Below are 26,040 nucleotides of genomic sequence, written 5' to 3' on the forward strand. Positions count from 1 at the left end.
TTTAGCAATATAAGAGTTTATTAATCCTTCAAAAACATCATACATTTTTCGGACATAACAAGTTATAATACTTAACCACATTTTTCAAAGCTTTCGGGAAAACGTTTTCGGTCAAAAACTACGATTTCCATATGAATGGTGTTTTCAATATAAATGTAAACAATAACAATCTCGAGCTCAATACCTGCTCTAGTTCCGGTTAGAAAGTTCGCAACTGCTTACTACAGCTTATTCCGCGAGGCGATAGTTTCAAACGAATATTTTTGTTTTCTATAAAAGAAGTAAATTAGATAATTTCTGAGCTCAAATCTGCCGTATTTCATAAGATATTAATGTTATTAAGTAATTCTGGTGAGTTGGAAGTGAAAACTTGTTTCAGTTATTTATTGATATATTGTTAAAAAAGGTGACATGGTTGCTAGATTTTGAATAACTCACTTTTTTGGCAGTCCTGATTTGGCCTCTTTCCATTTATTTATTACTGCTTTTTCTTGTTGCAAGCTGTGCACCGTCTTACGTTAGTGTTAGCACCTTTAGCATTGTAAACACAAGTATTGTTAGCATTGTAAGCACAAGTAATAAGTAATCAAATACCACGTTTGCAAGAATCTCAGAGCAGAATGATCACGTTGTGAGTCAAATGGCTTCAAAATATGCCGGAGACAGTAACCCGGAAGTATAGGCGGTATGGAGCTTGCAACGTTCCCTAGTGTGGAAAACACCATCCATCGGCAATATTTCTGGTTACATAAAGTTTTCATCCTCACACCTGCGTTTGACTCCCCCTCTCTCCCAATCACTCAAAAGGAGTGGCAGATCAGGGCATTGAGGTTCCAATGACAGCATATAAATTCTGCCAATGTGGAAATCGCAGCTTGGCAGCATATAACTTAAAAATATACTCGTTTTCTCTTAAAAGAACTGACTCCGCCTGCTCGGGAAATCGCAACTGCGAGCTAAGTAATTTGAAAAAAATGCAGGGAAGGAATAATAATTCTGTGTATTGTTCCCAACTAATAGAATTTCAGACACTTCGAAAAATGCATCTCTGTCCAGAAATAATTCTAAGAAACAATCTGATGTAAGAATGCTATTTTTTGGGGAAAATTGTTGATCACGATACTATCACAATCCTTTTATTCATCGATGAATGAATGAGTGTGTGTGTGCTGAGATTTCAATTTATTTTTTAACAATTTACCTGCATATATCGAAGTTAAATCGAAGACATTAAAATAACCGTTTGATTGGTGATCAATTGGTGAACATTCACCATTTCGCCAATTCAGCAATACACTCATGTTCACCAATTGATTCCATCAATTGGTGAAATCAATTGATTTATTGATGGAATCAATTGATGAACATTGGTAAACTGCTAGCTACTTATGCGTGTGGGGAAGCACTGAGTTATTCAACCATCCGGAATGAAAATAACCGATTCAAACACATGATGAGTTTTAAGTTACTTGATACTTGTGGTAGAAAGCTGAGTCAGTCAAACATCACACAACAAAATAGTCTATTTAATCAATAGATGAGTTCCAAGCTACTTATTGTTTGGAGTGAAACGCTGAGTCAGTCAAACATCAGACAAGAAAATAGTCTATTTAATCAATTTATGAGTTCCAAGCTACTTAATGTTTGAGGTGAAACGCTGAGTTAGTCATACATCAGACAAGAAAATAGTCTATTTAATCAATTGATGAGTTCCAAGCTACTTAATGCTTGAGGTGAAACGCTGAGTCAGTCAAACATCAGGCAAGAAAATAGTCTATTTAATCAATTTATGAGCTCCAAACTGCTTAATGTTTGAGGTGAAATTCTAAGTTAGTCAAACATCAGACAAAGAAAATAATCTATTTAATCAATTGATGAGTTCCAAGTTACATAATGTTTGGGGTGAAACGCTGAGTTAGTCAAACATCGAAGAACCGAATCAATCACTTGATGAGTTGCGATGATGAGTTTAGTTGCTTGGAGTGGAGCGCGGAGCTAGCAAAATTAAAAAACTAATATTTTTAAAATTCAGAAAACTGTTTTTTCAACATTTTCTTCTGAAATATGAGGTTGACGAGTTTCCTCTTTTGTATGGTTTTTACTCCTTTTATATTCTGATGTGAGGAACACTGAAATAAAAGGAAAATCATAACTGTATTATTTAAAAATTGTTTGCAAATTTTTTTTTTAAATGTATATTTTTACCTCTTGAAAATTATGTTATAGTTCAGATTCTGGTTATCAAAGTTAAAATAATTATTATTACTAATTTTTCATAGACAGAATGTAATACTCTTATTTAAATTCTTTTTGTTTTACACTGTTTACTAACTAGATACTTAAGGCTCTTAGAATGTGAGGAAGTTTTCTCAAGGCGGGCTATAAAATTTCTGTGGAATAAAAATAGGTAATTCGTGTTTCATTTTTCGACTTTTCTACTGCATCTACTTCAAAATCCTAATAAACACACACATGCTAATAAGGTTTTAAATATATTTTTCTTGAAGCCATGATCAATAGTATAGTGTTTGATAGATTTCAAAGGAAAAGATTTGTATTTGTATAATGCTTATGTAAATTGTTTCATAAATATTGGTATAAATTTTAAGAAATGATATTGCATGAAACAAATATTTTTCGCTGGAATATTGAATCAGGAATTCAGGTTGCTACCACTAATATGAATTTTGAGTCAATGAATTAAATAAAAAAATGCTATTTGGCAGAGTGTAATAAAAAATAACTAATGAAATTTTTTTAAAAGATGTTCGTGGCTTCCTGAGGTAAAAAAAGTTAATTGGTTTAATAGTTCACGAGACATAATAACTTGAAACTTTTTTAAAAAGTGCTAGTAATAGTGAAACGTGGTGCTTTAATTACTTTTGTCTCAAAAACCAAGCAATTTTTTATTTTTTTTTAAAACTCTCGCTTATAAAGTTGCCCAACAATTTCCAATATTAATTTTTGTACAGCGCAAAAAAGGCTAACATCTTAATAATTAGTGATCGGATTTCCAGTCTAAATAATTCGAAGAATTAACTTTCCTAAATAATTGAGCCCGTCAATGTTTTAAGCTACGAAATATAACACAAAAATGTATTTTTCATGTATAAACATGATTGTGTCAATAAATTGAGATTTTTGTATCTGGAAGTATAGGTGGAGTCGTAATCTTGAAAATCTGGAGCGAATAGTTTAGGTACAAGAGTGATTAGAAGTTTGAGCTCTTATGTTAATTTTTACTTTTTGAAAATTTCCCCATTTTATTTTCTCAAAGAAGTCGTATTTCAAAGCTTTATTTTCCATATAATATGAATTGAATTACCTTAAAATTTGGATTTTGTTATTTAAAATTACACATATTTATGTACTTTGCAGTTAAAACCTTTATCTATCATTAATGAAAAATAATATATAGTTATGAAAATTTGTTTTTTGCATATAGACTATCGATAAAAACCGTTTAACTGATGTGCGCAAAAGTGTTGATTAGTTTCGGATTTTAATTTAAAAGATTTGGACTTTCAAAATTAAAATTAATATTTTTTTAAAAATATATATACATGTTTTTTTTTAATTGGCCAGTTGGAATTGTTCATAAGAAACCTAAAAAAGTTTATTTTTATGTATCAAAGTTTAAAAAGACATTTCCTGAAATTGATTAATATTTTAACGACATTATTTATAGACTTTTTAAAATTATTTTCTATTTGTTCCAAAATTTTTTATTTGTTTACTAGAACTTTAAGAAATGTGCGTACAGTGCTCTTAAAAATATAAATTTAAAGAATGGACCACTTTGACTAATAACTTTTGAATCTAAATCGGATTTTGACGTTATAGGACTCAATCTTTATGGTTCGAGAGGGTAACCTCTAATAGCTTAATTAAATAGTGCAGACGATATTTTAGTTATGAAATCAGACACAAAAACGGACTCTCTGTGAATAAATATACTTGTTTTTCAATGGATTCGGATTTCTGATCCCCAAAATATAGGTTTTAGTAAATATTTATTTTTTTTATCATTTTATTTAATAATAGTCTAAATAAAGTTTGAATTGTAAAGTATATAATTTCTTACTTCATTTTAAAAAATGCAATTTTGCATAAAAAAGAAGATATATCAGAAATCGGTCAATTAGCTGCTCAGAAATCGTATTTTCTAAATTCAATTTTTTAGGAACTATTAAACCGATTTCGCTTAGACTTCGTATTTTGCCATGTATAAATTTTTTATAATGATCTAAAAATTTTTATATCTTACAATAAATTATATACAATAAATTACTTAAAAGAATAAAAAATTATAAATTGTTCTAAATTTTTTGTTTGTTTTTTTGCATAGAACTATCTTAGGATAAACGAATTTTAAAATTGTGTGCAAAAACGTTTCATTTCTCTGAAAAAATTCACGAGATAATGTGAAATACGCAAAAAGTAAAATTAACATGAAGGGGTCTAAACTTTGGATTGCTCTCCTGTCCAAATTATGGGGACCATATTTCCCAGATTGCGGCTAACCCTTTATTTTGGGGCTCAGAAATCCAAATCCGTTGGGAAAAAAGGCATATTTTCTTTAAAATATCGTCTTCACTAAATTATTAGCATATTTGAGGTTGCCCCTGCGAAACATTAGGATTGAGTCCTAGAACGTGAAAATCTGTTTAATTGATAAAAAGTTATTCAGGATGGTCCATTTTTTTGTGCACTGTGCATAAGTTTCATGATGAGACAAAAGATAATGTAAAGTACATCATGAAAGCTTTAATATTTAATAATTCATGATTTCTTTTAATGCAAGCTTTTGTTGCAATTATAATACAGTCGTATATATAGTCCGAATAATAAATTATCATAATATCATTTTGCAATCATAATCATATTCTGTTGCATAAGCTGCATATTTGCTAATCAATAAACTCTTTATTTGTATTTTTCCTATTAAATCCTTATTAGCCGTGTTTGCTTACCTGTAAGTATGATGCTGATAAGCAAATAAATAGCCAAAGCAATATTTGAATACAGTTGGCCGAAGTTCTCCAGTAGACTTGATGTAATTTCTGTCAATATAAATCCAAACAGCTAAAAATAATTTTAAAAATGCACTTCAGGTTAATGTGTTCATAAAGAAGATAGGAAAGAAAAGAATAAGAGTTTTTAACAAGAGAAAAATTAAAGAATTTTTTTAATTGAGAAATTTTTTTAATTGAGAAAAAGTTCAGTTTACAAGTTATCTGGTGGTTTTAATCTTAAAACAGCAAAAGTTTAAGTTGAAATTCATTTTAGACTAGCATAACTTAGTGAGAAAATAAGGATTTTATATGAAGAGCTCATTTGGATGGTAAAACGTATAATACTGAACACAGATGGCGTAAATCAGCTTCCCCAACCCCCAGACCGCGGACCGGTGGCGGTCCATGGATCAAAAGTTGCCGAACAGCTTTAGGAACATTAAATTAGTTATATTTTATTTAAAATGGTGCATTTCGCTCTGACTTCTATGGACGAAAGGTTGACTGGGAGCTGAAATTAAATTTTATCTGCGATAAACTTAAAACAAAAATCCGTCACCAAAAGCAGTACCCCTACAGCGCATGTAACAGTATTTTGTTTCAAAGGCATGTTTAAATACAATTAAATTAAAATTATTAAATCGAAACCATCTCATATGTTTCTTAAGATTAGCTTTCATTTTTGATAAGTTTCTTCTGGCATTTAAACAGATTTTGATGCTTTTAATCTGATTTTCTTCAGTAGTGGTTCGTTAGATTTCGATAAGTTTCTTTAGATAACTTACAACGCAAATTGTGCATACTTTTTCAATTTCCACAAAAGATGAAAAAAAAATAATTAGTGCAGATAATCCTTGCAGAACACGCTGAATTCTGAAAGAAATAGATAGTGTTGGCAAATGGTTGTCATGATTTGATTGATTGATTTGGTTGATTGTTGATTAAGAAAAAAGGTAAAACTGTAACAATCTTTTGTTAAGCTACTCACCATTGTAGCTGAGTTAAGTAATGATGCACTGATTACTTCGGATTCTGGAAATGTTAATTCGATTCCATATTCTAAACCAACTGGTAGAAAACTTGTCAGGAAAAATCTAAAGCAATGCGTAAATAATTTTTGATGCATTTAGTTTTAGTACAAACTCTATAATTATCATATTATACATCTATTTATAAAATAAATTAATTACAGGAATAATAAAAAAAGAAATTTTTAGCAACAACATTCATAATGTGCATGTAAACAAATATTCAAATTTTAATAAAAATACATGTAAAGGTTGATAATGAAAAGATATAAAGAGTAAATGACGTTATTACTAAAATATTTTGGTACATAGGGTAAATGGGATCTTTATATTGAAGTCTTAAAAGAAAGCTTTTTCACGAATTTCATCTATTTAAACCCTTAACTACATTTACTTTTTAAATTCGATTAGTTAACGATCGAAATTATTTAAATTCTGTAAAAACTTTTGTTATTAAATTTTTATTAGCTTTTTTTAGTTTTTATTTATTTTTATTTATACGTTTTTAATATATTTTTAAAATCCATTTATACTATCAAAGTTTTTTTATGAATTAAAATAGATTCAAAAATAGAAAAATAGGACTTTTTCCTACCTATACTGGTCAAATTTTCAAATGTTTAGACTGTTTATATTTCAATAAAACATGTTTTATTAAGATTTTAACTTGTTCTATTCGCAAGCATCCTTATTATTTTTTAATTGTTATTTATCATTTTAAACAGCAGATCTAGAGAATGTTGTAAATTTGTTTTATTTTTATCCCATATCATAAGTGAATTAGTTTTGTTTTCATATCATATCATATCATATCATATCATATCATATCATATCATATCATATCATATCGTCTTATATTGTATAGTATGGTATTATATTGTATTGCATTATTTTGTAATATATCGTATCATATCATATTGTATTGTATTATATTGTATTACTGCATTACGTTCTATTATATCAGATCGTATTATATTGTATCGTATCTTATTTTATCGTAATATAATGTATCATATCGTATATCACATCATATTTTTTGTAAAAGAAATCAAAATAACTTTGGTTGTAGCTAGTCCTGATACGGATCAATCACAACTACAATCGTGTGCTCATAAATTTTGTGCAAACGGAAAAGCTTTAAAATTTGAATACTAGTGCGTTAAATTACTAATCGTTGTTTCCTTTAGAATTGTAGAAGCTTACATTAGAGCATAAATTTTTTATTACTTATGAAAAATTATTCCAGTTATTGGAATTATGGTAATTTAGGCTTTCGTTATAAATAAATATAGCTTTATTGATTTTTAAATATTTAGCAATAAATTTATTGCATTTATAAAAATTTTCAAACTAAAAAAGAAGCTGAAATGGAAATTCTTACCCACATATTATGATAGTAAGAAACGTCACCCACAGTTTTTTGACGACCAGTAGAGAACAAAAAATAATCAACGTAATCAAGCTAGCGACGCAAATGCATAATGCTGTTTCTCTAAAATACAAGTAGAAAAGCAGATACAGTATTTAAATAAATACAGATAGACAAACACACACACTTTAATAATCGAAAAAATTTTCTGCAAATATTAGCATTTATTTGACCATTGTTTCCCTCATTTTTAAATCAAAATCCTCAGCTAAAGTTATAATTTGTAGTCAGTTTTATACCAGATCACTCACATGAAGAATTTTTAAAGAAAAATTATTTTGCAAAGAAAAATGTATTAAGCTAAAAACGAAGATCATCGATGGCTCAAGGCTTAAGATGCTGAACTGTTTTTGTGAAGAACTACAATTCTATCCCTGGCGACCGCTTGGAGCCCTCTAAACTTCAGCTCGATAGGTATAAGTTTGTCGAGTGAGTTAAAGTGGTTAATGCGAAGTTTCAAAATGCTAAGCACATTGTCTCCATCATGTCGTTGGTCCCGAATTTATAGAGACTTAATTACCTCCTGGACTACGATGGGCAGCTGACTGTTCCAATAAGCCTGTCAAACATTAGTCAGTTGAAGGCTTTACTTTACTTATTTAATTTAATTTTTCTGCAGTTGAGTTTTATAATATGAATAGGTCTTTTATGACGTAAAAAATATGTATCTGGGGTTGAAACAGACTCTTATATTTTTAAAATACATTTATAACTCGGGTACTTCTTTTTGCGAAATTTCAGCTTAAAGTGATAAACAAGAAGCACTTCCTAGTTGCGATACATAATTAATAAAAAAAAACTTTTATTATTACTAAACGCACCACTGTACCTATTAATGTTTCATGTTGCCCTGCTTGAAATATTGGTACACTTTGATCAATATCAGACATAAAGCGAATTTACTGCAACCTTAGTAAAGTATTATGTTTTATGTGCATTTTTAAAATGGATACCCCAATTAATTGATGGAAGCTCTATAATAACTTTGTTAACGGGAAACTTTATTAACAAAATTAGAACACATTATAAACAAATGAGTCCTAATTTCTAGATAATAAACAGATCCATCCTTTCAATGTCTTACAAATTCACTTCACAATACATACTGTATTCGTAAATTAATCCTTCTTACACAGGATTACCCGGTACTATGTTGTTGTTTCTAATGACATTTAGACTAGTCAAGTTCACCAACTATTGACTTTTTAGCGACTTTGGTCAGAAATGTGAGCCTTTTGTTTGACAAGAAATCACCACAAGGATAAAAGTACGTTTTAGCTCAGTAACCCACTGATAGATCATCACTCACTTCCTCAATTTAGGCATAGATCTGAAGGGAAAGGAAATTTTCTTCAGACCACTCTACCTATGGTACTGATCAGCGTCAGAACTTCGATTCCATAGATTTTACGAGCACGTTTGCTGCATGTACTCAGTGGGTCTTAAGGGAGTCACAAATAGAACCCCAGCCACTCCGATCCGGAATCAGGAACCATTGGGCTACTACGGCCTTGATTGCCCGATATTATGGTCTCTTGAATAAAAGCATGGTTCAACTTAATAATGCCTTATTCAGGAGACAGTAGTTTTGTGGTTATCATGGTTCAACAATTTGCCTGAGAATGCTTTCTAAGATTAACTCAGAAATGCAGTTGTATTTTGCTAACTGAATGAAACAGATTAAAACAGACTGAAGATTAAGTTACATCAGCTGCAGATACATTGCTCATTTTTTGTATAAAATTATATAACTATTATAGCGCAAGATAATTTTAATTTATTTTCATGCTAAATACATTTTTGCATTCATGTAAATATTTTATTTGAATTTATAACCTGTTCAACTTACTTAAATTTATGGGTATAATCAAGAATAGTTCCGGCAATCATTGACCCTATGAGTCCTGCGACAATAAAAAGTGTCCCCATCCAACCAATTTCAAGTTCTCGATGCTAAAATGCAAATAGAAAAGTTAATTTTTGAACACCGAGAGAAACAGTATGGTCAACACTATCAGAATATGGTAAAATTTACCGTGTTTTTAGCTCTATGGGAACACAACAAGCACTTTGATAATGATTTTGGTAAAAATAACAATGAAATATAATTTAATATTAGGTGATAAAATTTAAGGAATGGGGTTAAATCCTGTAATTTTATCACGATACCTTAGAGCATGACATAAAAACCAATTATTCGGTGACTTTGCAGTTTTTATTAAATGAGTGTATTAATAAGAGCTAATAATTTTGGAATCTTGAATTTCTGGTGAACATTTACCATAGGAAAAGAAAAATAACCAAATGAATGATTGAAGTACCGTAAATTGGAGTACTGGTTTTCTTAAGAAAAATTTGTTTTATTTTATTATTTTTTTTACCAGAAATGCAATTATCACACAGTACAGTAATTTTACTAGGATTGTTTTTCTTCGTGTAGATATCACTTAGTCATTTAAATAGTTTACGGAGCGAATTGTAAGTGAGGTTAAAATAAAACATTTTGTACAAACAATATGTATCTATACTATGCTTTAGATATAAATGCAGAGTTAATTATGCACGAAAAAACGTATACAGGGTGTTCCGTAAAGACTGCTTTTAATATGTAATTCTAAAATCCTTATGAATATTAAAGCAAAACATTATACATACGTAAGGAGCGAATTACTATTTAATCAAGGAAAAAAAACTTCTATTAATATCTGACAAGTCATAGTACAGGAATATAGACTCAAAAACAAATTATTGGAAACACCTCCAATTAAACAACCTCCAATTAAACATGTTTTGATGTTCATTACTTTCGCATTTTTCTACTGCAATTTGTCAGATTTTAATCACGTTTTTCTTTATTCACGTTTAAATATTAATTTGTGATTCTCTTACGCATACTTTTTTGTTTTTAGTTTTGACAGAAATTCTGAAAACGAATATTAAGGATGGTCTTTAAAAAACGCCCGGTATATATTTCAATATAAGCTACCGGAAGGATAACCCACAGATTATGAAGATAGACTATTAATATGAACAGTGATCTTATAAAAATTTGCATTGATCCTAAACAATGCAACTTCAAAAGCCTCTACGGTATGAGAATACCAGTTGCATAACTTAAAACTTAAGCTAGAATTTTTCTAAATTACATTCTTAAAGTCGTAAAATCAATTACTCATTAAAAATGACTCATTAATAAAGAAAGTTATGCTTAGTCAAAGCAAAGTGCATAAAAACATTAACAGTAATTAAAAAAATATGAAATTTGAAAGTATTCAGTACATGAAGCTCAAATTTTTGTGTTCAGCGGAAATTTACTAGAAAAACTGTAAAAAAAAGCAATTTCCACTTTGAATTTTTATAAAAATTGTAAAATTAAGAACTCAATTTTTTCAATTTTTAAAACATTCCTAAACTACTGCTAAAAACTAACTTCAAAAACTTACAGGAAAATATCGTAGAACTAAATTATTTAATACAGTAGTGATAGCAAAATAGGTTCCAACCATTAGTCCTAAAAGAAAAAAGAATTAAATTAGAATGAATTTTTAAAAACTACTCATTTTAAATCTAACTAAACAATTTAGAGAAGTTGTTTGAAACAATTGAAAAATATATTGACATCTTTAATCGTGTATCTTTGACATTAAGACGAATTTCGACTCAGACTTTTAGGACAAGGTTTTAGAAGGTATTTGTATGATTTCTTATTTTATTTTTGTAGCATCTTTTATTATAATATTTATTTCTATTCCTTTCCACTTAAAAAATCTAAATATATGTTTCGTTAATTCTTGGGCGATCTACAAAAACCTAACTAACATCTTTTTAGATTGATAAATGAAATGTATTTATTTATAAACTAAACAATGAGATTTATACTGTAATAAGTAAACAAGTGAACAAAAAAGCAAGCAAGCAAACAAACAAACAAACAAACAAACAAACAAACAAACAAACAAACAAGCAAGCAAGCAAGCAAGCAAGCAAGCAAGCAAGCAAGCAAACAAACAAACAAACAAACAAACAAGCAAATAAATAAATTAATTAATTAATAGAAATTTCTATTTACCATACATCACAAAGAGCATAATGAAGTTCAGACTTTTGAACATTCCAATCACTGTCTTGAGGTGGGAGTGTGTTACTTGTTTTTTTACCTGATGCAGATTTGGTGGATATTTAGGTGAGTCCTGGAATGCTGTAAGTGTTATAGAAAATTTATTCTACACATGAAAGTTACCTTAATAATAATAATAGAATCCTAGAATTATTGGAATGAAACAAGGATTTTTCATAGTTCGTTTATCAAAAAATAATATTTAATAATTATCATTGTTTCTTATCATTGTATTTATAACAATTGTAAAATAGCAATAGTAGTACTTTACATTGCAGTAGAGTTTCACAATGGGCTATCTGCGATGGTCTGGGAAACAAATCTGAGGATGATCCGAAGACACGCTATCAGAATTTTGCTCCTTTGCTGTGGGAATTTCTCACCCTGTTTGGTATTTCGACTATGTTTGCACGAAGTCGAGAAAATTTCTGTAGAACAATTTAACGAAAACAGATACTGCACACATTCATAGGTTAATCAAAGTGATCAAATACCCGTTTAGTAACCGTAACCATTGATGCTTGACTTCGGTTATCTTCAGAAAACCGTGATTTACGAATATTCCACTTGAAAAAAGTTTGAATCGTAAAGCATTTTGCGAATTTTTATATTATTACAAAGCATGCAATTTTAAATAACAACGTGCAAATTTGAGAAATGAAATTCTTGAGAAATGAAATTTTAAAATTTCCTTTCGTAATGAAGCTTCATCGTTAAAAATATTGTTTATAACTTAAACATAATTTTAAAATTTCATCACCCTAAAACTATTAGACTAATTTCGTTCAAATTTTACATTTGAGATTACACACTTTAAAATGATATAAAAAATTTTCACATTACAACTCAATCTCGAGATCAAAAGAGAATTTATTCAACATATATACATGTTAGTGGCATTTTCCCCTTCTCTTTAGATTAAATATTATATTTTTATCTTTTATTATCCAAATAAAGCAAATTTTAAATAAAAGATGTTAAGTTAAAACTACTTACTGAAGACAACTAGAAAAAGCCAAAAAACATTGACGGATGTAAGAATAGTGGTGACTGTAGTTTTTTCTTGTTGTATCAAAGCTTTATCAGAACAATTGTTAGAAATCATCAAGGGAGAAAATAGATAGCCGGCAGCAACACCCAACTAAAAAATGAAAAACAGGTAACGATTGTATTTATATACAGAAAAACATTGAAATATATTGATAGATGCATAAAAGAATTTTTGTAGATCAGTGAAACAGCCATTTTGGTGAAGGAACATTAGCATTCTAGCTTAGAGGCGTATTGACATAAAACAAGTGGCAAGCCATATTTAACTTTTCCAGTTAAATTTTTTTGGTGCATACCAGTTGAAGATCTGATTGGATGAAGCTTCTACAGTGAATTTGAGTTCATTTCAATTTAGAAATTGATTTTGGATTTATTTTAATGAATTTGAGTAAATTAGCTTTGGAGTTAATTACTTGAGTAAGAAAATGAAGATTGCGAGTTGCCCTAATTTCCAGTAAGTATTTCGTAAGCTATTGTAACTATGTATTACGTAAACTATTAAAAATTCCGGTACAATTGCCATACTGTATGGTAATGCCATTTCTGATAAAAAAAAATCAATAATTCTGGTTTTGAAATCCAAAATATACGGCATTTAAACCATTCGCATTGTAGTTTTTCCCGCCTATACGGTTACCATTTACCGAAAGTTCTGCTTTTATAAAAAAAAATTGTTCCTATTACCACACATTTAGTATAAATCTCAACATTGAAAATTAAGTTTAACCGAATAAAAATTGAAAAAATTGCCTTGTTTTTTTATTCTTCCATAGAGCAAGAATCTTTGTTTCTCAGCGTATAAAACCTCAATGTTTATTTAAAGTGTGCGTGGTTTAGAATTCAAACTCTTGGTGTAATGCTGGGATAGCCTGGTTGGTAGGGTGTTCGGCACATGGTCAAGGAGTCGTGAGATCTATCCCCACCCGCCGAAGACTCCCCGTGTAGTAATTGGTCACGGGTTTACGTTAAATCTGTCGTGTCACGAAGTCCTTCATGTTCACATGACTAATCATACCTCTGGGGTACTGAATTGGAGATTGATTGTTCTCTGGTTCAGGTAAAGATTACGATCTGAGGATAAATAAATGGTTGCCTGAAAGGGTCCTCTATATAAACGGGTGTGACTTGCGTGTGGCTGAAATCATATTCTTGACCATAGATGGCGCCACTGAAAAACAGTAAACGCACCCTTTGCCTTAATTTCGCTTGGTTTCACTAGGCAGGTTTCCTGGTATTGGGCATTAGAAACAAAAACTCTCTTGGTGTTCGAGTATGGTGGCAAAAGCGGCACTTACTAAAGTTGCAGTCACCTCTTTGTCTCCAAATTAACATTTGAACCCTTCCTCTACTCCAAAAATACGCATAAACTGATATTTCACACCTTCATGCATTGAGATCTCCAAAATTTAATGACTTGACAAAACAAATGGAAGTTGTATAATAAAATAAAATCATTCCCAGAGAAATCTCAATTTTTCTTTGTAGTTACTAACTTTTTCTTTTAATTTATACAAATAACAATTTATATTTTACAAACATGAGTTAGAGAGTAGACATAGACTTGGTAAATGTTTATTCCCAAGAAGGCCTCGATAATTATGGAGGTAATAAAATGAACAAGAAAAAAGGTTATGAATCTTTGGAGCAGTGAAAAATTATTATATTATGGATGAAAGATATCTTAAATTCTTAAATCTTTAGGTTATAGGATACAATGGGATAAAAAAGTTGGCACAAATAATTTTCAGGAAAAAATAAAAATCCAAGACATTTTATTTATTTATTTAATTTAATGCAGCTAGATTATTGTAACCTTGCTTTGCATGTCTCATTTAAAGTAAAAACCGGTTTAAAAATTTTATCTAAATCAATAAAATTTTATAAACTATTCAAATTAGTATTACGCTAGAGTTGGTTAATAATACATTATGTAGGCGAGCGTTTTTCATGTTTTTCCTTTGGATAACGTAACACATAAATATATTTATTTCAACAACTATGTTCTTGAGAAATCAGAATTGCAACAACGAGATTTCTGAGTCAATATTTTTTTTATTGTGCATGCCAGGAAAGTATAAGCTGTCAAATAAACGATTTTCATTGCTTCCTCTGTGGTTTATAGAAATAGTTTATTCGTGATGAATTCAAGAAACTAAATATTATTATTCATATAAATGTATTTTTAACCAGTGGATTTACAACGCATTATTGTCTTAACTGAAAAGGTTAAGAGACATAAGATATAAGATTTCCTTTTTTTATATTTATTTTTTTTTATTTTTGGAAGGCACATTCCAAGGGCGTCATTCTTATGTTCGAATAGATGATAAAAAATATAATCAATGGATAGTAAAGCTATGAAGGGAAAAAAAGGAAAACTCTGTCAATATTTAAGTATCATAAACGAAAAATGTACAAAATAAAAATAAAAAAGCAAATTATGTTTCATGTCATTATATTTTTAACGGCAAAAAGTTTTTCTATTATATAAAATGATACAATAAATTGGTTAATAAAAATTGGTTGGAAATTTTTTATTCAGCAATAAAAAATTTCTAATGCATTTACCGACGCTTAAAAGGAAAATATTTCTTTTCAAATATTTAAAAATTTGAAATGTAAGCAAAAATAATATTGTAATAGATAAAATAAATTTGTTTTATATTGATTTTTTTTAAATTATTGTTTTTAAAATTGTTTTTATATTACGAACAATGATAAGAGAAAGGTGTGATAAGGCAAAAAAAAAAATTCACTTGATATTGTTCTATTTTGTCGAATTTTATCTACCTTAATGGTATTTATGAGACAAAAATGCTTTTCAATTCCCAATATTAGTTCACTCTCTTCCTATATACGTTTACAGATCTTGTTCATATTTTCAATCATTAATAAAATACTTTTCATTCATCCACTCAAGATCAAATACACTTTTTTAAGCTTGTAATGAATGGCACTTAATGTTAATATCATTTTTTCAAATATTAATTCATTAATTGAATTTATAATTAATTAATTTCAGTTTTACAGGGGAGAAAAATTTATCTTACATAAGATATGAAGCAGGATATAAATTTAGGAATAAATACCGCCAGTGACGATGCGTGTAGAAAAAATTTTCTTTTTTCATTCTGAGTTCTAGTTTGAATCAAGGAAGGAACAAAATGGAAAATGAAACACGAGAATAAATTAATGAGAAAGATAGAAAGTATATGAGAGAGAGATATAGAATTTTGCTTCACAAACGGACAATCATATTAATTGTAATTATTTAATAAAAAGTAACTGAAGTAAAATTTGGAATTCTTTGACTCATATAATAAAATTTAATTCTTTGTTATCCTAAGTACGAATAAATTTTTTTTTACATTACTTGTTGTTTATGATTTTAAGATAGATACATAAAATAAATAAATAAATTTAAGAAAATAGCTATTTTACTTCTTTTCTTTGAATTTAAAAACTTATAGTTTAGAAATATCTCTATATTTTAAGGATTATACACTATAAAAAAGAAAAAAAGCTTGGTATATAGTTATTATTTTGGATCTCGAGATAAACTAAGCATATTTTTAAGTGCAGAACTGTAGCTATCAAGCACAGAACCTGTAGCACACAGCACTGAAGTAAAACATAATGTAATGAAAGGCATGTAAATATAGAACTCTAGCAGAAAATTACATAAATTAGAACAAATGGCAATCGTTTGAAAGAATAAGTGTGAGTATATTACTAAAAATGTGATTTTATTTTTAAATGAAATATTTTTGCAATGAAGTCATTAAACTGGTTCTAATGCTCATGCGAATATGAGTTGTCAGTAATGAAATGAACAAACAAAAGATAAATAAATAAAACTAGAGCAGTGAAAAATCAAATAAAAGTGTAATTTTAGTTTACCTCAACAACAAAAATGCGTCAAGTGCATTCGTCAAATGCAACAACAAGAATACGTCAAACTTTTTTACAGTGTAACAGGAGAGAAATGATTTTTTATTCACTGAGAAAAAAAATTGGTCAACAGTACGAGAATATTGTGAAATTTATCGTGTTTCGGGCTCTAATGGTACACCAAAATGCTCCGCAATTTTTTTTAAAAAAGCGATTTGATAATGATTTTGGTAAAATTAATCATTAATTATGGTTTTATAATAGGTTTTAAAATTTGGTAATTTTGATTTGGTACTTAAAAACTACGATAAAATTTGGTAATATCATAAAATATGGCATAAAAACCAGTTATTCGGATAAATTTACTTTTCAGTTTTGTATTTTTGTTAATGTTTGGTAACAAGAATTATAATTTTGAATTCCAGAATTTCCGGTAAACGAACCTATGACTATTACCATTACCGGCTATTACTAAAGGAATGGTTAGAACAATATATTTTAGTTTTTTGAATCAAAATTATGCTTTTTTTTACTAGAAAATGTCATTACCATGCAGTGCGGTAATTTTAACAGAATGTGTTTTTTTTTAAATATTTCATGCGATGTTATTTTATTTGTTGTGTTTTTTAATCTTTTATCGTAATAATTTATCAATAAAAATGCATTAATGAAAATTTTTCTTGTAAATATGTAACAGTATTTGTATGATACAATAAAATGTATAGGAGTTGTACTCTTACACATAACTTTCTAGCAATTTTTAAATTGATTAGCTGTATGGAGCTCTTCAATTTTTTTGGCAGTTTTCTTTGAAGTTAATTTTCAAGGTATTCAAAGCAATGTTATATAACATCGATAAGATGTCGTTTATTAATTTTAAAAGTGAAGTTGAGCATGAAATAAATTACCGTATAAAGTTAACTGACTTTTCTTTCTGGAATCTGTTAATTTAAAATGTAATAAAAAAATTGTGTTTAAAGCTTTTACTCATTAAATATAATGTGCGAGAAATGTTTTTCAAGAATTTAGAACTATATTTAACATATGTCTCAACTAATTTAGAATCGTAAAAGCTAAAGCATAAGCCATCCAGAAGCACTATTTATGGAAATAAAAAAATCAAGAAAATCAAATTAACATAAAATTTAATTGGAGCATCTCTGGAATTTGCTCATTTCAAGAAATTTATGTAATGTGATTTAAGGCGCTTACACGAAGTTTATGTAAATTTATGAAATTCATGTAATTTATTTTTATTTTTATTTTAATAGTTTATGATAGCATTTAACACGAAATGGTACAGAATTAGTAAATTCAATTTTAAGCATGATTTGTGATTGAGAAACATCATGCACGGAAATAATAAAATTGAGAGGTATGAAAAAATAAATTAAAATAGGTAAAATCTCGTTTTTAAACGGACTTAGAGAAGTAATCCATTTTTTTCATATCCTAAAAAATATAGAGTAATTTTATTGAAGTTTCCATTAATGTACATAAAATTTCCTAACGCTTTCCATTTTAGATATGTTAATAATATTATTTTAAACTTTTTTTTTCAATTAAAAAACGTGATTTATAAAATGTTTTAATTATTTTCTTCATTTTTGTTTATGTTGGAAAGAGATCGAATTATGATTAGAGATAAATTCGATCGGTTTGGTAAAGGGCAAGATATTTTGCTTATACTTCTTAGAAAACAATTAGAGCGTGAAAAGTCCCCCGACTCCTCAGATCTCTAGTTGAAATTTGAGCACTCCAGCTGCTATGAAAGTAGTTAAAATTTTGATTGCAAGTTTTGCCTTTCACAATGCAAAAGCCTAGAGTTACGGTTAAGTATGGTATTAAATAAGAAATTTCGATAGGGATGTCTAAGATAACGTCATTTCACTCATCTGTCGTCTAAAAACCCATCAATGATCAACCAGTTACAGATGTAACCAATAAGATTACGTTTGTATTGGGATCAGAATACGAATTGCTCAATAGGAGTAAATCAAACTGAAATTGATGTCATTGATGGTGAAGTACTGATCTAGTTCAGCCTCTGACTTGCACAACTTAGTAAGTTTCGTTTTGAAACTTTAAATAATTAGCCCAAATTTAAGGGGACAACAAAAAAGAAACTATTAAAAAAATGAAGAAATAATTATTGTAAGGTACCTGATTCCCAAATACTCCAGCAGCACACGCTCTGGAAAGCTCATTTGTTGGGAACCATGTCGCTGCCAAGAATGGAGGAACAGCTAACACTAAGAGATTAGACATGGATCCAAATATTGTACTGACTAAAATGTAAGCAAAATTTTCAGGTGATAGTCCCGTGAACTGTAAAACACAAGCTGAAAGGAAAATGACAATAAAGTTAACAATTAAAAGAGAATGTATTCTTGTTATTACAGTATTTTAATGAGTTCTGAGTACTAAAATTTTTGAAATTGGATTTTTAGGGTAGCAACAAGAAAAGGAAAATTCCCCAAAGTTCCACGAAATTACGAGTAGCAAGTAAATTGCAAGTTGGGTCTATTCTCCAAAAGCCCATACGGTGAAATGAGTGTTCCTAGGACAGTTCGCATACTCTGCGATTAGCATCCTGATTTAGTTGGTGGCCAATTTAATCAAACGTTTGTCTTCCCTACTGCGTACAATACGGCTCTCTACGAACAATCGTGCTTACAGTTGCAACATTCACCGTGCTCCTTGAAATATATTGTTATTTGTTAATTGATGTTTGTCCAATCGATAGTTTTTTCCTGACCGTTCCTGAATTCTTGATATACTCTGGACACCGCCGACTTCGAAAATTCTAGTTCTCTTACGATTTTGGAAATAGAATGACTTAGGCATCCAGCGCCTACAATAAGTCCAAGATCTAATGCGTCTAATTCAAAAGTTTTATTCATGCTGTGACATTGAAACAACTGTAATAACAGTCGCAGTACTAACTGCATATGCAGTTACTACAGAGCTTTTTCACTTTCGCATAAATGAGGCTTAGTGTTGCTTAGTTTAAATAGCATTTTCTATCCCTAAATCCGCTTCCTTTCTCTGTGGTTTTAAAGTCGGTAAACGGATCTGTTTACTCTCATTTTACCACATGAGCTTCATAGTCTCCACTTGTAAATTTTGCTAACTCTAATTCAATGACATTAGAGTGCACATTGTTTTTAAAAAATTAGGTTTACGTTTAAAAGATAAAAGTATTCTGATTTTCATTGCATTTTCATGCATGAAATATATCAAAAGGTTTTAAGGAGAATTCTCTAACTTTTCAGAGTAAAGAATAGATAATATATTGCTGTAATTTTTAATGAAGTTTTCAATGACTCCTTTTACAGCATTTTAATTATATCAATTGGCGCCTGTTTCAGTTCATATTGCGGAATTGCTTCCATCTACATTTTCAGAAACAATGAAACAGACAATGGTGTAAGCTTGTAACTATCTTACTAAGGTTGTGAATTAAACCACGTTTCCATTCAGTCAAAGTTCTGTATGATCAAGATTAAAATTTACACTAATTTGGTTGAACGTAGTTTAAGTTTCAGTAGTTTTAGTTATGGTTTCTGCGTATTTGAGGGATATTATTATTCATCACGAAACCCACAATACGGTTAAAGAATCCTTTTATAGCATTTTAGTTATATCAATTAGTACCTGTTTCAGTTCACATTGCGGAATTGCTTCCATCTACATTTTCAGAAGCAATGAAACAGACTATGATGTAAGTTTGTTGCAATCTTACTAAGGTGCTAAATTAAACTATGTTTCCATTCAGCCATAGTACTGTGTAATCAAGCTTAAAACTTACACTAATTTTGTTAAACGTAGTTTCATATTAAAGCATATTTGAGTAATATTATGATTCATCACGAATCCCATGATACGGTTTAAGCTTGTTGCAATCTTACTAAGGTGTTAAATTGATCTCCGTTTATTATATTATATTAACGAACAAGACTTTTTTCGATGCAAATTCTTAGTTTCGATCTAAATTTAACGTTCATTTTATTTAGGTTCCTATTGCGTTCTTTTAATTATTTTATTTTATCACCGGCATTGAAAAGCAAAAATACAATTTTGATTTGTCGTTATCAATATTCAAACAGGAACCAAACCTAGAAGATAATGAGGTGACTTCTAGATTAAGTGTTGGAATAAACTCTACTTAGTGAAGGTTGTTTTGATGTAACTAACCAGCATTCGGATTACATGGGGAGGCAAAACCTCCTACGGTTAGCACTAAGACTGGGCTATAAATCGATGCATCGCGAAATATCGATTTAATGCATATATCGGCAGACCGATATAATGACTTTCGTTTTAGGAATTTGATTTAAGCTGCGGAGAGTGACTCTCGTTTTAGGCGATGCATCAGAAATCTGATTGAAGCCGTCATATAAGACAACGCTCGCAGTTTAACGATAAAACAATTTAACATGTGAGAATCCTTGTCTACGCTAACGCTGCCAGCACGCTGAAGAAGACTATTTTGATTTAACGAAAAGTGAATTGAAACAGAACTCTTGGTTTCGTGCGAGGATCAGCGTTGAAATAGAACGCTATGCATAGTTTCTTTATGCACCATTTTTGAAGATTATTTTCAGAACTTTTATTGAAGAACTTTTCTTGAAGATTATTTTCAGCTGGACTTACGTTATTTTGTGATTGCTGTGCACTTTATTTGGTCGGGATTTGACGTTTCTTGCAAATTATTTTCTGTGAGACTTTTGCTACTTAGCGATCGTTTTATTGCGCATTATTTTGTCATTTTCTTCTTTTTTTTTGTTTGACGGGATTTAACGATTCTTGTCAATTATTTTTAGTAGATCTACTGTTACATGGCGATTGTTGCGCAATCACTGTAATCTTGAATTTTCGTTCTGAGCTATTAATGAAAAGAAAATATGAATATAAAAAAATTCATCATCGTTTTTTTATTTTTTTATTGTTTTTTATTTTAAGCGATACAATTTAATACGGGTATTTTGTATTTAACTTTATTATTAAAAGTTAGTTTTTTTTTTAAAATTTATTTAATGCGCGTAAGTATAATAATTTGATAGAATTTGATTGTTTTTAAACAAATAAATCTTCAGTGTGCGGATGGGTGACCCACTTGGATCAGTCTGAGTAGGGACCGAGGGTGTGCGGTATTGTCCTCGTTAAACTGTGCTACCTTAAAGTGCTCGACTTCTCGCGCAGATCGTTGGGCTACCGAAGCGGGGGTGCCATCCCTTCTGCAGAGGATCAAAATTGAGATGGGATGTCTTCGGATCATCCTCAGGGATGTTTCCCAGACCGTCGCCAATAGCCCATAGTGCTGCTCTAGTGCTACGTAAATGAGCTACAACAACAACAACATATTAGCTAAGTATAATTAGTGATTTTCAGCATTTAAAATAAGTGGACTGATATCTCAGGTATTTTTAAAGGTACTTTAAAAAATTAATTATAAAATTTAATTGCGAAAATATTCTTACCTGCAGTATTGCTCAACGCTCCAGCTATCACCGTCCATCTCAGACCTACATAATTCATGCAGTACGAGGCGGGAAATACAAGAATCACGTAACCGAGAAAGAAAATATTAGCAGTCCAATTCAGTGTGCTTGTTGATATGTCATAGTAACATATGTTCACATCTGCAATGGAGACATATTGAGGAAATATCATTCCACACAGCACTGAAAGAAAACTGAAAACAAAAAGCATCCAGTAACGTCTTCTGTAAACTTTTATTACAGGCTCTTCTTGTTTTGAATGAGGATTTGTTCCATTAGCAAGGGTCGTTGTTGAGATCGGCAAGTCATAGGAATTTTTCCTTTCAGGCATTTTGATTGAAAAAACTGTAGTCTTTCTTACTTCGGATAACTGTGACTAAAGTATCTTTATAATTTCTGTTTTATCTAAAATGAAAGAAACACTATGTTTATAATTGAAACCCTATATAGGATGAATAACATGGTAGGATTATTGTTTTAAAATTTAATGAACAAAAATTGTTAAAAAAATCAGCAAGACATGAGTATTTATAGTTGTTCTTTTATGCTGTGAATGCGCCGGAAAAAATTTAAAATTATTTTTTCATAATTTTATAGTGAATCGTATTTAACAACTAATGGAAAAAGTCTGATTTAAAAATCTTAAAGACTTAAAAAGTTTCAAGCAATTTTCTAAGCAGTTTTTGTACTGTTGAAAGGAAAGTTCAAAATGATAAGGAAATTTCCACGCATTTAATCGTATTGTCCAGTTTTAAAAATGTAATAGATAATTACATGACAAAATTTGGGGAAAACCCTTATCATTTTCAGCTTTCGAATGAAATTTGCAAAAAATGCTTAGAAAACTGCTTGAAACTTTTTACTCCTTTAAGTAACTTTTAAGGTTTAAGTTTTTTAACTTTTTACTCTTTTACTCTGTTCTCAGTCCAGGGTGCCCCTCCGTTCAGTTTGCCAAAACAATGATCTAGAAAAGAACTCGATATAGAACTCAATTCTAACTTCGTCATCCCTGAATTGTGAGCCCTTGGGCATGTGATTTTGACTCATGTAACACCCATTGCGGGCCATTGCCCGATTGTTTTATGAATTTTAATTGTTTTATCAATTTTTGTGTCTTGATGTTTTTAATAAAGCATGGTTTTGGTGCTGGAGGCTCTGCGGGCCTTCTGGTCTGGGGGTCTCGATGTCCCGGTGGGTGGCTGCGCCACTGCTGTCGACCCAGGCTGGTGCCGAGACTCGACGTCTCCGCTTTCACTCCGGCCTCACACTCATGGCGTTCTTCCCTGGCTCCTTTGCCATCCGACGCAAATTGTGGTGCTCTCCTCGTGCGTGGCTCGGGGCCTTGTGCCTGAGAGTCCACCTTCTGCTTGACCTCAAGTGCTTGGTGGGTTCTTTCGTAGCGGCGAGGCATCTTTATAATTGGCGTATGGGCATTTCATTGCCTGGGTCGCCGTACAATACTCCTTTACTCTTTCAAGACATTTAAATCAGATTTTTTTTCATTAGTTGCCAAATATGATTTACAACAAAATAGTGAAAAAAATAATTTTTTCGCGCATGCGCAGTATAGAAGAACTACTATAAATACTCATATCTTGCGCATTTCTTTAAAAAAATTTCGAATTTTGAAACAATAATTTTGTAATTAATTTTAAATTGCTCCAAAAATTTTTTTTAATTCCACTGAGTATTTTTAAAGTTACAGCAAAAATAAAAGAAGAAAAGAATTAGTTGATTTTACAAATATGTTCTTATGTCCTTTAATATTTAAACTAGATTTGCGAAATTTTATGCAGTTATTTTAAATAACCACCAAAGTAATGGATACAAGTTACAAGTTTATTGCCTAATTTCCTGGCATAGGGAGTTCAGAAATATTTGTTTTCTTTTGCAATTTATAGTCAGTCTCTCAAACCTCTGAGAGCTTAAAACTTTATTGCAAAGTAAGAAAAATCTCATGAATTAAACAACTCTAAAGTTACAAATAAGTTCTCAAAGTACAAAGTTCACGGTCTTAATTTAAAAAAGTATCAAAAACTGAAAGTACTTCTTCCATCATTGTAGGGTAGTGTATATCGTACTGTAGACCCACAAGCATATCGCGTATATAATGAAGTTTGTATTACTTCCGGGGAGAATAAAGAGAATTAATTTCAAGCACCGAGAAAATAAATGGCTACAAGAATATAGTAAAATTTACATGTTTCCGGCCTTGAGGGAACACCAAAAAGAACTGTAATTTTTACCGAAGAGCTTTGGTAATGATTTTGGTAAAATAAACGTGTATAACAGACAAATAGGGTTTTATACTCTGTGATAAAACTTAGTAATTTTATCACGAGTCTTCGAGCATGGTATTAAAACCATTTATCTGGTGAAATTTACTTTTTACTTTTGTATTATTTACTAAATGTGAGGGAATAAAAACTATAATTTTGAAAACCAGAATTTTGGAGAAATCATTACCATATGAACTGAAAAATTACCCAAAATAATGGTTTAAATACCGTTCCTTTTAGTTTATTAACCTGAATTTCTTTTTTCCGGAAATGTCATTTCCATACAGTTTGGTACTTTTGCCAGACTCGTTTTCGACAGTACGGTGGGTAATACACAAGTGAATAACACTGGATTGTATATCATAGTAAATAACTGCAAGATTAATAATTTTTACATTTATTAAGAATCTAAATAAAATAAATGTTCAAAAATAATACAAATATTAGGACTTTAAACTAAATAAAAGAAAGGTAAATACTTACATTTTGAAGTTTTGCTCAATAGGAGTGAAATGGGAATCGCTGTTAGAGCCAAATTATCGCTTAATTATTTCTTTTCGATTTTTCGCTGTTTGCTCTTTTACTAATCAATTTCTGGCTCATATGTCTCCGAATGTAGTGAATTGAATTCCAGGTGATTTTTTTAGTTGATATAACTGACGAAAATCGTGAACTAAGGGATTTTTATTTTATGGAAAATTATTGTAGTTAGTTTAAATAGTACAAGTTTAATTAGTTTAAAATCGGATTTTTAAAATTGTTTTCGTATTTGTTCAAAAATTCTCAATTCCTCATAGAGTTAAGATAAAGCAGAAAAATAGGACACCTGAATCTTTAAACAGTTTGAGAGACACATAGCAGTTGTATTAAACTGCATACTTTAATTTTATATATTATTTTTTCAAATTATAAAGATAATTACGAATTTATTCTAGTAAAAGCAGTTATAGTTCGATTAATTTTAGCTGTAAAAATTATGTATTAATTTGAAATACGTAATAGAAATTATTATAATTATAATTAAAAACGCTAAACAGTATTGTAATTTCCTATTCATTTGATGTATTCATACAAAAAGAAAAAAAATGTTATTTAAAAGTTTTTGAGAACTATAAAAGCACGATATAAAGTAATAAAAACTTCGTCACTTAGTTGATTTTGCACATTTGTAAAAAAATTTACAGTATCGTTAGATGATTCATGAATTTTAAAGTGATAAATCACAAACAAAACTTTGGATTAACTTATGCCTCTCTGATATCATTAAAAACTGATTTGTTAATTTTTATTATCTATATTTTAAACTAAAAGCATTAGAAAAATTCATGGAAAAATTTAGAATGATATATATTCTACACATAAATTTAATGATCAAAAGCCGGATGATAAGAACACAGAATAATGTAAGAAAAAAAAACTTACTTAACACCTTTCGAGTAATAGCAGACTTCATTTTCAGCAATATATGATTGTGCGTTACTTATTTTTTTTTTGTTCTTTTCTTTCTATAACATCTTAGACAAAAATCACGAGAAGGCACAGTAACAAAATATCGAACAATATTTAAGCTATATTTATCTTCTTCAAATAAAATTAATATGCTTTTAAGTTTTAGTGTTTTAGACATAAAATCCATCGATTTCTTTACGGATATACGGAGTAAATAAATAAAAAAAAATGATGTCGCATAAAACAAAAAATTCGGACAATTTTTCAAACAGTTGTTC

General features: G+C 29.7%; 1 protein-coding gene across 1 annotated transcript; it reads right to left on the reverse strand.

Annotated features, from left to right (window-relative positions):
- LOC107447685 (choline/ethanolamine transporter FLVCR2-like) lies at positions 1–26,040 on the reverse strand. The gene is made up of 11 exons (XM_043054369.2): positions 25,736–26,040; positions 22,014–22,439; positions 18,694–18,872; positions 12,586–12,730; positions 11,542–11,670; positions 10,916–10,983; positions 9,322–9,425; positions 7,425–7,535; positions 6,004–6,109; positions 4,974–5,085; positions 1–2,129 (listed from the first exon to the last, which is right to left on the reverse strand). The coding sequence occupies exons 2-11, from the start codon at positions 22,363–22,365 to the stop codon at positions 2,029–2,031; spliced, it is 1,407 nt and encodes a 468-aa protein (XP_042910303.1). The 5' UTR covers positions 22,366–22,439; positions 25,736–26,040; the 3' UTR covers positions 1–2,028.

Source organism: Parasteatoda tepidariorum, chromosome 3 (genome assembly GCF_043381705.1).
Source record: "Parasteatoda tepidariorum isolate YZ-2023 chromosome 3, CAS_Ptep_4.0, whole genome shotgun sequence".
Taxonomy (NCBI): Eukaryota; Metazoa; Arthropoda; class Arachnida; order Araneae; family Theridiidae; genus Parasteatoda; species Parasteatoda tepidariorum.